This window comes from Perognathus longimembris, chromosome 1 (genome assembly GCF_023159225.1).
Source record: "Perognathus longimembris pacificus isolate PPM17 chromosome 1, ASM2315922v1, whole genome shotgun sequence".
Lineage (NCBI taxonomy): Eukaryota > Metazoa > Chordata > Mammalia > Rodentia > Heteromyidae > Perognathus > Perognathus longimembris.
The window spans coordinates 58,748,704-58,764,321 of NC_063161.1; the positions used below are offsets into that span (position 1 = coordinate 58,748,704).

The following is a 15,618-nucleotide window of genomic DNA, read 5'->3' on the forward strand; positions in this document are numbered from 1 at the left end:
AACAGAATATAGCAATTTTGTTTGCTGTGGTTCTTGGAAGAAAAACACTTGCCTGTGTAATCACTAATAAAACCGTACTGTCATCTATGAATGACTTTGTTAACTTGCACTTTATTGTGGGTCTGAACAGGATTTGTACATTAGCAGATTGTTATTTTTGTGTATTTATCTGCTAGGCTCAAACAGACAAACAACAAGATCTAAGCCAAGGCTAGGATCATGCCTATAATTCTTGCTACTCAGGAGGTTGATATCTGAGAATTGCAGCTCAAAGCCAGCTTAAGCAAAAGTCTGTGAGACTTTTACCTTCCAATTAACCAACAAAAAGCTAGAAGTGGAGCTGTGGCTCAAGTGATAGAACACCAAAAAGCTCAGCGACTGCGCCCAGGCCCTGTACACACACACCATCTGATTGTGTTATTTTGTGTATGGTCACTTCCCTCTTTAGCTCATGGAGGTGTTTTTAGTGCCACAGATTCCTTCCACTGCTGGATACAAAACCAAACCAAACAAACCAAACAAAACAATCAATATCTGGCTCTCAATCTAGGAGTAGTAGGGAATCTGTAAAAAGGTGAATGCAAAATTACTTTTTGGAATGCATTTTTATCAAAGCAGAAAATGGAAAAATAATTTTAACTAATACCTGCTATTGATCTCAGCAATGTGAACTATAAATAAGTATCTGATTGAAAAACATTAAGAGGCAACCTAAAACAAAGTACTCTTAGAGCTTCAGTGTTAGAACTGACCACAGAACAATACTCAAGTCAGCTAAGTCTTTTTACACAGAGGCTGCCTCTAAAGAATAAAGAGAAAGTATTTTTCCTATTAAGATGTCCAACTTGAAAAGAAAACATAACACTTTAAGATGGTGGTGCAAGCATGTAATCTCAGCACAAAGGAGGATGAGGTAGGAAGAGCCTGAGGTAGAGGCCAGGCTGAGGCCAGACTGGATTACAAAGAGAGATATTTAAAACTTCCCCTAATTAAAAAAATGCTGATTTAAATTGTGGGGAGAAATGCTGGAAATCACCCTACCCATTCTTGATTTTTGTAAGTTTTATTTTGTTTGTTTAATGGCCTATGATGTGTCTTTTCTTTTTAGGTAGTGCTGGGATTGGACCCAGGAATTGGCATGCTAGTTCAGCCTCTAGCAATGAGCAGTGCCCCTAGCCTGTGACTTTTTCTTTACAATGAGCTACGCAGATAGAAAGAAAGGAAGATCAAAAAGGAGGAGGTGCTCATCTTTTAGGCCGAACATGGATTTCCAGTGAAAGCATCATTCCCCTTCTTTGTGGGTGGGGGGGTGGGGGGAGGGGGCATCCTGGGCCTTTATCTTAGAGCCTGGGCGCTGCCCCTGATCATTTTGCCCTCAAGGCTAGCACTCTAAGGCTTAAGCCACAGCTCCACTTCCAGCTTTTGGGAGTTAATTAAAGAAGAATGTCACAGACTTTCCTGCCTGGCCTGGTTCGGAACCAAACCGTAATTCTCAGATCTCGGCCTCCTGAGTAGCTAGGATTACAGGCATGAGCCATCTGAGCCTGGCCTTGCCTTTTCTTACTATTAAATGTAGGGGTAATAGGAAGGGAGACCCAGAAAAGGAGTGTCCCATTTTTTAGGCTAAACCATGGTTGTCACAGTGAAAGGGTCATTTTTGTTTTGAGCATACCTTTGCTGGGCCAGCCTGTGGTGGGGTCACTAGAGGTCAGACATAGAGGCACATCACTACCCAGAGGCTTCTGCTCTACTTTTTCTCTAGTGGTGTGGAAGAGGCTGCATAACCCTGGGCTGCACTCAGCGAGGAGGCGTGGCCCAAGCCCTGGAGGGCGTGGCATGAAAGCAGCTCGGGGGCGTGGCCCGAAGCCGGGCCGGAAGCGTGTTGGGGGCGTGGTCATCTGGATTCTGGGGGCGTGGCCTATGGAGCGCTCCCGCGACGCTACGGGCCTTGCGGGGAGGGGCGGGGCCGCCGCGGGTCGCGTGCGGATGACGCGCGGGGCCGGCCTGAGAGCCGCCACTTCCTGGAGCCGCCGGTCGGGGCCGCTCGCCGCACTCAGCGCCGGAGCCCGCGGCCGCCGCCATGTCCCACCAGACAGGCATCCAAGGTAACGGCGCCCGCGGCGCCCGCAGGGGAAGGGGCCCCGGGAGGCTCCGGGCAGGCGTTGGCTGTGGGCCGCGGGACGGCGGGAGCGGGCAGACCAGGCCTCGGAGCTCCACCGGCCTCGATTTCTTTTCCCCTCCGGGCACTCCTGGCCTGCGTCCACCCCGGCCGCCGGCCGCCACGTAACCGACCCGGAGGATTGGGGGACGCCGGGCTCCGTGGCGGCCCGAGCGAGGGGGGCGTGCCCTCGGGGCCCCGGCCGACTTGTTCGTGCCGGGCTGAGCTTGGAGTGTGGAGGGGGCGCCTCGGGGTTCGCTTCCAGCCGGGGTGACTGCTTCTCTGTACCCGAGACGAGCGGGTCGTGGAATTCGGGTTCTACAAAAGAAACATGCCTACATCGTCCTCACGCTCGTGGGTTGCTGCCTCAAACTCGCGGTCGCGTTTTCTTCCCCAAAAGGCGAGCCTCGGTTGCGTTCGGAGAGATCCTGAGTTGTCCAAGTGCGCCTGCATCTTGCTTTCCCCTTTTCTCGGGGAGCTGAAGCTGTCTGGTCGGTGTGAGGTTGCACACAGTCGGGTGTGCGATTCACTGGATAGCTCTGACCTCCATTGTGACTGTTTGTGTGGTGCTGGTCTGAGGCTTGAACTCAGGACCTGAGTGCTGTCCCTTAGTTTATTCTGTTCAAGGCTAGCTCTTTACCACGGGAGCCACAGCTCCACTTCCAGCTTTTTGCTGGTTAATTGAAGATAGGAGTCTCATGATTTTCCTGCCGAGTCTGGCTTTGAACTTCGATCTCAGCCCTCAGCCTCCTGGGTAGCTAGGATTAAAGGCGTGAGCCACCGGCGCCAGACCTTCAACCCCTAGTATTTCCTGGTTTGAAAATAAGCAGCCTGGAAGTACCCACCACATCAAAATCAAATAATATATCCTGGGGTTACTCATGCTCACTTAACGAGTTCTCAAGTAAACTTAAGCCCTTTCCTGGTGTTAGTCAAGCAATCTCCTTCTCCTCCCCCTTCCCGGGAACACTTAATTGTATATTTTATTAAGGGTCTTTGATACCTTTGCACATGTCCCCACTACTTGTTCATGCGCGCACACACACCACACATACACACGCAAAATTAGTCTCAGGTCTAAAACCATTGTTTCACTTCTCTGAGTTGATTTTGACATGTAAGTATATAGTGATTGAATTTGATGCTTGATCCTTAGAGAAAGCACTGCCTATATTAGTGATAGTTGTTAGCAATAAAGAGTCCAAGTGTGAAATTAGGAAAGAAATTGAGGCTTTGGTACACCAGAGTTCAGGTATGAAATGAATATGCTCGATGAGTTTACTCTGACTTGCTGAAAAGTACAAATAAGAAAAGACAAAATTATAATTTATAGGCTCTAACACATTTTATCGACATTTTCTGTAATCAGAAGAGAGTCTCTGATACTGTTGTTTTTAATGCACAAATGCAGAAAATAAGTTGAAGCAGTTTTACAAACTTGAAATTGAACCAGAAGAGGACTAAAGCAAGTTTTTGGCATTTATTGTTTCTCAAATGTGAAATGAAAGTGGTCTTTTTTTCACGATTGTAATTAGAATTTTTCTTTGTAATTTGCTTTTTCCTAGATTGAGTTATTTTGATATATTCACTCCTGTGTTCTATGTTACAGAATTATTTAGCTAAAAACATTCAAGTTCATATACTTTTAAGAATATATTTGTATATTTGTAATTATATTTCTTGTTTATATTTCTATGCCTGCTAATTCATGCCTTTAATACTGGTAATAAGAGGATGTTATATAATGCAGATATTTTTCTTTGTCTTGTAATTTTTTCCATATAGACAGGAAATAAAACAACAACAAAAAAACCCTAGGTTTATTTATCTTTATCTTTTCCACAGCAAGTGAAGAGGTGAAAGATATCTTTGCCAGAGCCAGAAATGGGAAATACAGACTTCTGAAAATATCTATTGAAAATGGTTAGTTAACATTTACAAAATATTGCATGTCCTTAAATTGTTGGGTGTTAAATTGCTAGGTGTTGTCAGTGATTTGAACTTATTAATGTGACAATGGTTCAAATCTTGCCTTAAAGCAACAGATTGCTCACATCTTCTGCAAGTCTCTAAGAGCCCCTGCTTTCTGTAGATAATGGAAAAGCACAGGATTTTTTTGTGTTAGTGTTACCTCATAATATTTGTGACTCAGTACCTACACCACAGTCTGTTGCTAATGTAAGTGTTTCCATTTCTGGAAGCAGTGAACAGGTGGTTATTTTTTTTAAAAAAGTATTTCAGTTCAGCAAGGTTCTCTATAGTACAGACATGATCTTTCTAGTTTGGAAAAAGCTCTAAGAATCTAACCAAACTATAAATTAACCCTTTAAAAATAATTCTGAAAGCAGGGAAACTGGTTGAGTGGGTTAATCTTCTAAGAATTGAATTTGAACAATTGCCGTGTTAGACTGATTGGATCACAGATGAATGTGTTAAAAATAGTCCATTGGCCTCATATCGAAATATCTTGAAATACTTATTTGCTCTGAAAAAAATAAATTATTCCTCAAAAAGAAGTAGATCTAATTTGTTCTTCATTTTCTGTTTAGGTATGAAAATGAGAATAGTTTGTAAAATCTAGACCACTTTCAACATTCAGTAAGAATACTGTAAAGCAGCATGTTTTTTAAGTCACTTTCCAGTTTAAATTTTTATTTAGAGGAAAAAAGTTAAATGAGGGAAATTTCAAAGAATAAAAATTAATAAATACCTGTGTCTCTAGTACATAATAAACTATTTTTAATTTTAAAATAACTTTATTCCTGTAACTCATAGAAAAATGAGAAAAAAATAATTGTAGGTAAACTTGAAAAAATGTGACAACATACTAGGCAGTCTGCCTTGATATCCATTACTTGCTTTTAAGCCTTTTGAAATGCTAGTGTTTTTCTTATATAAGAATATATTTTTTAAACTTTGAATGTTTTTCTTTGTCTGTGCCGCATATTGTTCAATTTCTTAATGGTGGAACTTGAGGCTTTTTCCAATTTTTACTGTCCCTGAATAATGCTTCAGACACACACACACACACACACACACACACACACACACACACACACACACAGTCCATATATGCAGAAGATTACGATCAGTACTGTGACCATTTTACTTCATTCTGTAAAATTACACTTGAACAGTGACCTTTATTATTTATATTTCTAGGCATACTTTTAAACCTGTAGCATTATAGTCTAGTAGACACTAAATCTGGTTCAATTGAGTATCTCTTGTAAGAGAGTTAAATTTTGTTAATTTCAGAAATTATAGTTTTGAGTGGTAGTTATTTTATATTTTGCTGGTATTTTCCGGCATTGATCTTTTGAAAAATGAATCTAACTGCCTGTTATTTCATTCAGCTCAATGATTGTGATCATTTTTTAATTTCATTTCTTGTGTCACATAGGCATTTATATAAAAACAGCCTCACCATATTATTCATTGTTTTTAGTAGTGATTCATATAATAGTTTCATGTGTTGCCACCTTTGTCTTTCAACTATTTGATGTGAATGATGATCATTGGAAAAGAAATATTTTCTAGTCTTAATTACACTGCCACTTGGTATTTCCAACCACGTATGCATCAGGTTAAAATTTTTTTTTCATAGAGCAACTTGTTGTTGGATCTTGTAGTCAGCCTGAAGATACCTGGGAAAAGGATTATGATTCCTTTGTCTTGCCCTTGTTGGAGGACAAGCAGCCATGCTACCTGTTATTCAGGTTAGATTCTCAGAATGCCCAGGGATATGAATGGATATTCATTGCATGGTCTCCAGATCATTCTCATGTAAGTAGTTGTTATATAGTGAAGTTTATCAGTAAATGTTCAAAATATTTTTTAAAAAGGTATTTCAAGTTTAAACATTAAGAGGTCATTTACCCTAGAAGGAATGATTATGGGAGAGATCTTTGCACTGATAATGTGGAATCAAGAGTAATGCACCTTAGATTCAGAAGACTTATCCTTAAAATCTCAAGTGTTATTAAGTCTGTGGTAATTATAATTAACTATGATGCTAACTACTTTGCCCTGACAGTGATCATTGTAATACTGCTTAGAACTTATTGACTATAATAATTTTTGCTAATATTCATATATTATTGTCATTCAAGTTATAGGCTTATACACAGACACTTACTTGAGGAAGGTGGGTAGTGGACTGACCAAATGGAACAAAAGATAAAATTAATATGTGAATGTTGTCCAGTATTTGAGGTTTGTTCTAAAAATAATTTTTTAAAGCCATTTAGATACCATTCTCAAAAGATTATTCTATCTCCTTTAGTTCTTCACATCCTCTCTGGAAAGAGGTGTGGGATTTCACTGTTCAGGATTATGAAATTCTTTTTAGTAGCTTTCTGTAAATAGTAGTGGACTCTTTAATAGGAGAAGTATGTGTTAGATCTTTTTCATCCCTGTGTGCTTCATAAAATGGTATATGCCATCAGTAAACCATGAATATTTGACTCTTAATAACATCTGATACAGCTTTGAGGAAGATTCTACTATCTAAAGTTTTTAAACTCACTTTGTATTTCTGGGACTCTTTGAAAAATTAGAATTTTTTCTAACATTTTGTGATTTTTCTATTTAATGAGATGTGACATAATTTGTAACCAATCTTGATAGTCATTGATAGCTTAGATGCTCATTATTATGCTTATTGTCGATCTTAGCATATGAGCTTCAACTTTATCACAAGTTTTAATTTGTTTAAAGATTTTTAGTACATCTAGAATATGCTGTTTTTGTAATGATACCTTCTCATCTATAAACTTATACAAAAACTTTGCTACATGAATAGGTTCGTCAAAAAATGTTGTATGCAGCAACAAGAGCAACTCTGAAAAAAGAATTTGGAGGTGGCCACATTAAAGATGAAGTATTTGGAACAGTAAAGGTGCCCAAATTCATATTTTTATGTAAATTTTATGTGTTGTGAAAAAAATGATTAAAGAACTCCTGGGTGGTAGGAAATTGTTATGAATTCAAATGGTTGAATCTACAAAAGCAACAGTAAAAGAGAAAGTATTGTTTTATTTCATATGATATGAAAGTTAACTCTGAGAATTTACATAACTTAAAATTCATTTGTGTGTTTATTAGAATATGTGCTGTGGAAAAATTATACTTGTCTTTTAAAAACATTTGCGTGGTAATTACATATATTAGTGAATATGCACACAGACTGAAAAGATTTTTGAACTATGTTTTTCAATGGGCTTTTGTTAACTTGGTCAGAGGTTTCCTGCTTCAGAAAGCAAAGTAATTTAGTAGACAGAGGGAAAGTGCAGTTTGTACTTCATTAATTGTATACTGTGCTGGCTGCTTTCTCCGTTCCCTAAGTCTCAGTCTTCCAAATCACAAATAGTAGATAAGAAAATGTCTTCTTTCTTTTGCTATACATACTCTTGTGATGTTCTGTGAATAATTACAGAGAAATCAGGTGTTTAAATCCAGAATTCAGGATGTAACTGTGTTAATTATTATAGAACTGTAGGACAGTTTTCCTTAGGAAAATACTTAAAAGTTGGACTTGAAGCATGACTAGACTTATTGGCTGACATCACCACTGCCAAACTCATGTTAAAGATTTCAGTAATTATATATAAAACTTAAGAAAGTGAATAGTCTCCTTAAAAATGTGTGAAACTAAGCTGGAAGTGGAGCTGTGGCTCTTGTGGTAGAGTGCTAGCTTGGGGTGGAGGTGGCTGGGGGGAAGCTCAGGAACAAAACCTAGGCCCTTGAGTTCAAGTTACAGTATTGGCGCACACGTGCCACACACACACACACACTTTCAAAATGCTACTATTTTTGTGTGTATGTGTTGGTTGGTCCTGGGGCTTGAACTCAGGGCCTGCCTGGGTGCTGTCCCTGAGTTTTTCTGTGCAACAGTAGTTCCACTTCTGGCATTTTGGTGGTTAACTGTAGACCCAAGTTTCATGGACTTCCTTGCTTAGGCTACCTTCAATCCATAGTCCTTAGATCTCAGCCTCCTGAGTTTCTTGGATTACAGGTGTAAGCTACTGACACCTGGCCTAATGCTACTTTTTTATTTAAACTTTTTTCAATTAAATTCACAATTTTGTTCTTTCTAAATAACCTGGTTTTCTTTGCAGATTGTTAATAGTCAATTTCTGTGCTTACAGGAAGACGTATCATTACATGGTTATAAAAAATACCTGCTGTCCCAGTCTTCCCCTGCTCCCCTGACTGCAGCTGAGGAAGAATTACGGCAGATTAAAATTAATGAGGTAAATTACAATGCTTTTAAGTATTTAACAATACCATATTTTCAATTAATAGATGTAGAAGTAACTAGGGAATAAAGATGTTCCATTGGGTAAGTGTGTTTAATGTGTTTTTAGAAAGAAACAACCAAAAATAGTAGTACACTTCTTACCAATGTCTTAGTAGTTTTCCTCCAAAACATATATGTCAGAACACTAAGTCTTCCTGTTAGAAACACTGTACTTTGGGCACTATGGAAATAGGAAAGTGTATGTTCTCTATTTATTGCAGTTTTCTAGCAAGTAAGGCTGTCTAGAGCAGGTTTTGTGCTACTTTAGAGAGTAGTGATGTCTGGCAGGAATCACATAAATTCTGTAGAGATCTGAATATTTCAAAGAGTCTGTACATGTCTGTGAACTTGGATGGAGGATTGTTATTTAAGGACATGTTGAGCAGGTTCGAGTCAGTCAATCTCAGCCATATTATAGCTCATCATATTTTAATGTGCTTTCTGAGGCATCCTAGTGGATGTTGGTATAACTAATGTATTTCTACTGGGATTTTACAGAAAAGAAAAGTAGCTGAGACCGATATTCACTGGTCTCAGTAACAAACTAATAGGAATCAGTCTGGAAAATGATTAAAATATCATTTCATACTAAATTGGTAACTAAGCATCTATCATACTATTTTAACTCAAGTTAGTTAGTAGGGCTTTTTATGTGATTTTTTTTTTTTTACAAGTTTGATAGTTTGTTTTGTTCCTTGCAATCAGAACCCAGAGGATCGTATTGGGGTATGCACTTGCATATATTTTATGATGTTTTCATTATCCAATATCATGCTGTAGATCTTCATTCATTTTATTTACAAAAGTAGAATTTCTATTTGACTTTCTGTGTGATACTGCAAATGAGCTCCTGTACTAGCTACCATGTATCAGCATAATGACCTTAACCATGGATGTGCATTGAAAGCTTTCTTCTGGGCCACATGCACTCCGTTCTTAGTATAAGAAAGCTCTTAGTCTGGAACTTATGCAGTTGTACAACTTGTTGAACTGTGTTGTGTCTTTGTGTACTATTTGTCCTCCTTTCAGTTCAGTGCATGGTGTTTGTGTTGCATTTTGTGTCCAAGAGAACAGAGTTGTCTCCTATACATACTGTGTGTGTTATTCACAAACTGTCCAGTAATATTTTGTACAGGACTTGAAAGGGATCATTGATGACATTGTAAGAGTTCCTGCAGTTCATTGGAACTGTGGCAAACCAAGTGAACAGAACCCCCTCACTAAACCCGCACACTCCCTCCGACATCCCTCCCAGCATTTTCATAATGATGGATTGTGCACCTTTGCATGTCAACAAAGTGCTAGCAGGACGATGGGCAAAGTAAATTGCTTTCTAAGTGCAGTGTTAGAAGTCTCAGTTACAGGTTGGGAAGCAGTTGAATCTTTGATGTAGGATGGTGCTTTTATTTTTGCCATAGGACACTGGTGAATGTGAACCTTTACCAGTAAATTGTGCCTGTTACACTTAGGTACAAACTGATGTGGGTGTGGACACGAAGCATCAAACACTACAAGGAGTAGCCTTTCCTATTTCTCAAGAAGCTTTCCAGGCTTTGGAAAAACTGAGCAACCGACAGCTCAACTATGTGCAGTTGGTAAGAGATGTTCGAGAATGTTTATGAAGAGTCTCTTCTCCATAAGATTTGTTAAAGTGGTAGCCAATAAAGGCGAGCACCATGCAGTATTCAGGCAGGAGAGAAAAGTTTATTCCTGAACTGCTGGCCTGTGGGCAAGATGATGCATGGTGGGAGAGACGGGAGGACCCCTGCCCAGTCCTGTCTTATCTAGGGCAGGGGCAGGGAGGTGTGGCCAGGTGAGGGGAGGTGGCTGCCTCTAGGTATGCCAGTTACCTAGCTAACGCAGGTACTGGGCAGAGACTTTAGAAGGCAGAGGCATCTCCTAGGCTCTCCTAGGGTGGACCTTACATTCTCTTCATTGGTTTATAGCTTGTATAAATTCTAATTTTCATGGGCTTTAAATTTTTTTAATGCCTCTTGATATTTTTTTTTTTTATGTTTCTTAAAAGATCACAAATGTGCTGGGCATCAGTGGCTCATGCCTGCAATTCTATCTACTCAGGAGGCTGAGATATCAGGATCAGCCCAGGCAAGAAAGTCTGTAAAACTCTTACCTCCAGTTAACACCAAAAGGCAAAAAGTGGAAGTTTGGCTCAAGTGGTAGAATGCTAGCCTTGAGCAAAAAATGCTCAGTGACAGTGCCCAGGCCTCGAGTTCAAACCCCAGGACTTAGCATCAAAGAAAATCACAGATGTATATGTCATTATTAAAAAAAACTCAAATTAATCCAGGACTGTGTCCCCTTGTCTTCTAGAATTATACTATAAAATTGTAACTTAATACCTATCTGTTTTAATTAATATATTTTGTTTTTTTTGGGTAGGAAATAGATATAAAAAATGAGATTATAATTTTGGCCAACACCACAAGTACAGAACTGAAAGATTTGCCAAAGAGGATTCCCAAGCATTCGGCACGCTACCATTTCTTCCTGTATAAACATTCCCATGAGGGAGACTACTTGGAGTCTATAGGTACGTAGTACATTGCTTTTCATGGCATTATCAGTTAGCTGGTTAGTTTTCTTTTTTGTTTTTTGTCAGTCCTGGGGCACTATCCCTGGCTTCTTTTTGCTCAAGGCTAGCACTCTACCACTTCAGCCATAGCACACCTTCCAGCTTTTTCTGTTTATGTGCTGAGGGTTTTGTTCATGCTTGGCAAACACTCTATGGCTAAGCCACATTCCCAGCTCCTGGTTGGAATTCTTAAGCATATTCTTAAGCATTTCTGTCCCAGAGGGCTTAGTTACCGTTTTATAAGATTTGTATGCTTGCTTTGACCCATGAGCTGCTAACTGTACTTTTTCACCTTACAGTTTTTATTTATTCAATGCCTGGATACACGTGCAGTATAAGAGAACGGATGCTGTACTCAAGCTGCAAGAGCCCTCTGCTAGAAATTGTAGAGCGGCAACTACAGATGGATGTAATCAGAAAGGTACTTAGGTTTTGCTTATTTATTCATTCATTCATTCATTCTGGTAAAGGGGCTTGAACTCAGGGCCTAAGCTCACTGTCCCTTAGCTGTTTCACTCAAGGCTATCATTCTACCACTTGAACCACAGCTTCACTTCCAGCTTTTTGCTGGTTAATTGGAAATAAGAATCTCACGGACTTTCCTGTCTGGACTGGCTTTGAACTGCGATCCTCAGATCTTATCCTCCTGAGATAGGCATGAACTCTTCCACTGCCTAGCTGACTTAGGTTTTAAAGCCATCACTTCTCACCAGATCTTTCTTGTCATTTCCAGTACCATAAGATGATGTCATTTATAAATGAAAATACTTGTTTATGTTGTTCCCTCCCTAAGTCCTTAGAATCTCCTCTACAAGTCTAGAAGTGACCTGTAATGTTCCTCATCTCTCGGTGGATTGGTACTGTGCAATGTGGTAGCTACAGTTCACATGTGGCTATGTTTAGATAAAATTTAACATTTAGGGTTTGGGTTTTTTTTTTTTGTAAGAAAACTTGGCAGAGCTTTATTGATTAAGCAAGCAAGCAAGTGGAGGAGAAGACAGACAAGCAGAAAGGAAGGCGAGAGAGGTACCAACATTTAGTTTCTGAGTGATTTGAATCACATTTCAAATGCTTAGTAGCCACCTCTGACTCAGGGCTGCAGTATGGGGGTGGGGGTGGGGTGGTTGCAGTTTTCATGAGCCTCTGCCACCTTCTGTCCCATAGTGCTGGAGCTCCATATTGTGACTGTGACTAGACTTCTGACAGATGAGGAACCACACTCCATTGATGCCTGTGGGTCCTGGGAGGACTGAGGAGGGCCCCAGTGATTGGGGAAGTAGGGAATGGGTACAAAGTGGAATTCCCATTTACATTGTGGGATATGAGCCACAAATTTTCTTTCATTTTCTTAAATGCAAAAAAAGCAAAAGGAAAGATGTGTTCTGGTTTGTCATTTAGCTTTTTGCTTCTTAAAACACAAGTCTTTACAAGCCACCAGTGGTTTTAGGTCTTGAATATTTGGATTTTTTTTTCTTTCTTTTTTGGTGTCCTTGGGCTTGAACTTTGGGCCAGAGCACTGTCCCTCAGCTTCTTTTTGCTCAAGGCTAAAGCTGTACCACTTTAGCCACAGCTCTACTTCTAGCTTTTTTCTTTTCTTTTGAGTAGTTTAAGTCTCATGGACTTGCCTGCCTGGGTTGGCTTTGAACTGTGATCCTCACTCAGATCCCAGCCTCCTAAGTATCTAGGATAATAGGTGTGAGCCACCAGCAGCCAGCTCTTTTGATCTTTTGATGGTCCTATGTGGTTGCACCTTCCACAGCAAAGGTGGGTCAGGACACAGTTTACACTTTACAACTCTTTAAACATAGTCTTAATTTGGTCTAGATCTGGCCTGCAGGCCAGAGTTCACCCTCAACTGTTCTAGAGTGATTTCAAGTGGTTCAATGAATGGAGCCATATATAATGTTTCTTAACTAAATCATGAACCAAAAGCAGAACACCCTGAGAATATAATATAATATGAGCTTCTAACTTAGCAACATTACTTAAACAGGAGCAGTAAGGGAACAAGAATGGAAGTGAGTAGGGCTGCTTATATATTTAGGCAACTATTTTGCATTACTTTGAAAACCTGAAATAGCTACTATACATGGTCCTGGTTCCCTTGTCTGTGTTTGTGCATGAGCAGTCATATCTGATCATTGGCCTGTTGCTTGCTTGGAATTTTGATGATTACGCTTTTTTATATTGTACCACATGGCTGGCTAATTTCCTTTTTTTACAGATTGAAATAGACAATGGGGATGAATTGACTGCAGACTTCCTTTATGAAGAAGTGCATCCCAAGCAGCATGCACATAAGCAAAGCTTTGCAAAACCAAAAGGTCCTGCGGGGAAAAGAGGAATCCGGAGACTAATTAGGGGTCCAGCCGAAACAGAAGCCGCTACTGATTAAAAATTGGTCTGCTCAACATTGCAATACTAGTTATTTTTTCAAGTTCACTTTTAGTATATGGGAGAACTGAAATCATTCCACGTTGATATACAGTAGGGAGGGAAATTGTACTTTTTGAAAAATAGCACTTTTCACTTGTGTGTGTTTATAAAATGTTATGGAAGACTCATGATTTCTATTTTTGAGTTCAAGCTGGGAACGATTTCAACACAACATTTAGTTTTGTCACATCTTTTTCACTGAGTGTTGATTTCACACTTAAACATAATTCTGAACATTTGATATAGTTGGGCCAGAAAGTCTTAATATACTTCTATTTAGTGGACCATCCGAGGCTATTCACCTCCTGGATGGCTATGCTAAGGACCAGGCTGGATTACTCTTTAAGCTGGAAATGCATTAAGCTAACAAGGGGTGGAAGGTTGCTTACCCTGAGAGCTGTGCTGTCAGATATGGACCATGTCTGCATTTTGAGAAATAATTGCAGCAGTCATTTCTACTTTAACTTTGGTTTTTTTTTCAATGGCATTAAATTTTCAGAGTAGCTTACTCTGGAACTATAAGGGTACGAGATACTGTACTGCAGGATTGCTGACAGTCTGCCTTGGTGAATTCTCTCTCCAGTGGTTAAAAAAATTTTTTTTTTTCCAAGGAAGTCATTTCATTTTAAGTGCTGTGAAGCCCACAGTGCTTATATGTGTTCAGACTGAGATTCAAATTAGTGATTATTCAGATGGAAACAAGACTAAAGAAAGGGTTTTCTTTTTTAAAACCATGGGTTTATAGAAAAATCATGTTCTTTTATCCTTGTGCTGCAAATATCAGATTTTAATTGTTTGAAATCCTAGTACTGAACAGCCTAACTTAGCTTAAGAATCTTGTCTCAGTTAATATCTCACTTAAAAATGCATTTAACTGTCTTTTAAAGCTTTTGCATTTTCAGTTAGAACCTAGAGAGATTTTGAGCCTTTGATACTTGAAATAGAGGGAGCTAGAATACATCATATTTAATCTGTTAACCTGCAGCAGAGCCATAATCTTGAGAAGCTTTTGAAAGGAACTGTGGTATGCAGAATTTGGGATTCCTTGATTTAAATTTCATGCTGCATAAAAAGTATCAGAAATGCACATTTCATAGTGTAAAATATGAAGAATTCATTGCTAAACCTTATTACCTAAGGTAGACATACCTTTCAGAAATTCAGTGTGTGTTCAAGTAAAGGATATAAGGATAATTATGGGTTGGCAGATTTTAAAAAATAGAATTAAGAATATTTGTGTGACTTTTGTTTACAAAATAATTAGAGTATAATATTTAAACTTGCAAAATAGTTGACAGTAATGTTGCACTTGTTTATTAAAGATATGCTTTTTCTTATAAAGTTCCTTAGGTGCACAAACAGAAACACATACCCACCAATTACTGCTTTGAGAGGCCTGGGGTTTATGTTTCAGACCATAGCTGAAGTGGTCCTTTGCAGTCAGGAAGAATATGACTGTTGTGAAGATAAAGAGTATTTCAGCAGCAAATATTTTTCTGTACCATCCATGTGCAATTACACTCTTAAATCCCACTACACTACATGATCATAAATGGACATTCCAAAATGTAGATATAATTATATGATCTTACTAATTATTGTTAATGCAATGATTTCTGAAGAATCACTTCTGTATTTGTTTTAGAGGATAATTCATTGTTTACAGGATGTTTTAAGTGACACTAGATGTGAATAACATTCCCAATAAATTTATATAGCAGTGCAAAATTACGTGCTTTCTGTGGACATTTTATAAGTGCATTTTATATCACAATAAAATGTTTTCTCTTTAAGTTGTGTTCTATTCTGTGTTGGATTTCTAGCATGGCTTTTTAAAATGTTTGTGTAATTTTGTAATCCATAGGTTAGAAATTCCATTTATCTATTCATTTATTAATTGGCCTGCCTAAGTCTAGAAAGGATTTTAAGTGGTTTGAAGCCTCAGCAAGAAAGAACAGTTGTGACTACTGAGTGCTGATTGAGAATGTATCCACTATTATAGCCATAGTAAAAATGCCACAAGTCTCTGTTCCTGTACAATGAGTGATCGACCTGCCTGACCCCGAATTCTTACTCCCAAAATATGTTAGCTACATTCCTACCTGCATGCAATTCAATATCAAGTAAGAA

General features: G+C 38.9%; 1 protein-coding gene across 1 annotated transcript; it reads left to right on the plus strand.

Moving 5' to 3' along the window:
* The first annotated feature begins 1,995 nt into the window (after window positions 1-1,995).
* Window positions 1,996-15,281, plus strand: Twf1 (twinfilin actin binding protein 1). The gene is made up of 9 exons (XM_048366058.1): window positions 1,996-2,105; window positions 4,004-4,081; window positions 5,766-5,944; window positions 6,963-7,058; window positions 8,308-8,412; window positions 9,929-10,054; window positions 10,860-11,010; window positions 11,352-11,473; window positions 13,277-15,281. Exons 1-9 carry the CDS (start codon window positions 2,081-2,083, stop codon window positions 13,445-13,447), a joined length of 1,053 nt encoding a protein of 350 aa, XP_048222015.1. The 5' UTR covers window positions 1,996-2,080; the 3' UTR covers window positions 13,448-15,281.
* The last annotated feature ends 337 nt before the right edge of the window (window positions 15,282-15,618 follow it).

Coding starts and splice junctions, on each gene's coding strand:
- Twf1 (XM_048366058.1), top strand. CDS start 2,081: ATGTCCCACCAGACAGGCATCCAAG. Junction 10,055..10,859: donor AGCTCAACTATGTGCAGTTG/GTAAGAGATGTT, acceptor TTTTTTGGGTAG/GAAATAGATATAAAAAATGA. Junction 11,474..13,276: donor AGATGGATGTAATCAGAAAG/GTACTTAGGTTT, acceptor CTTTTTTTACAG/ATTGAAATAGACAATGGGGA.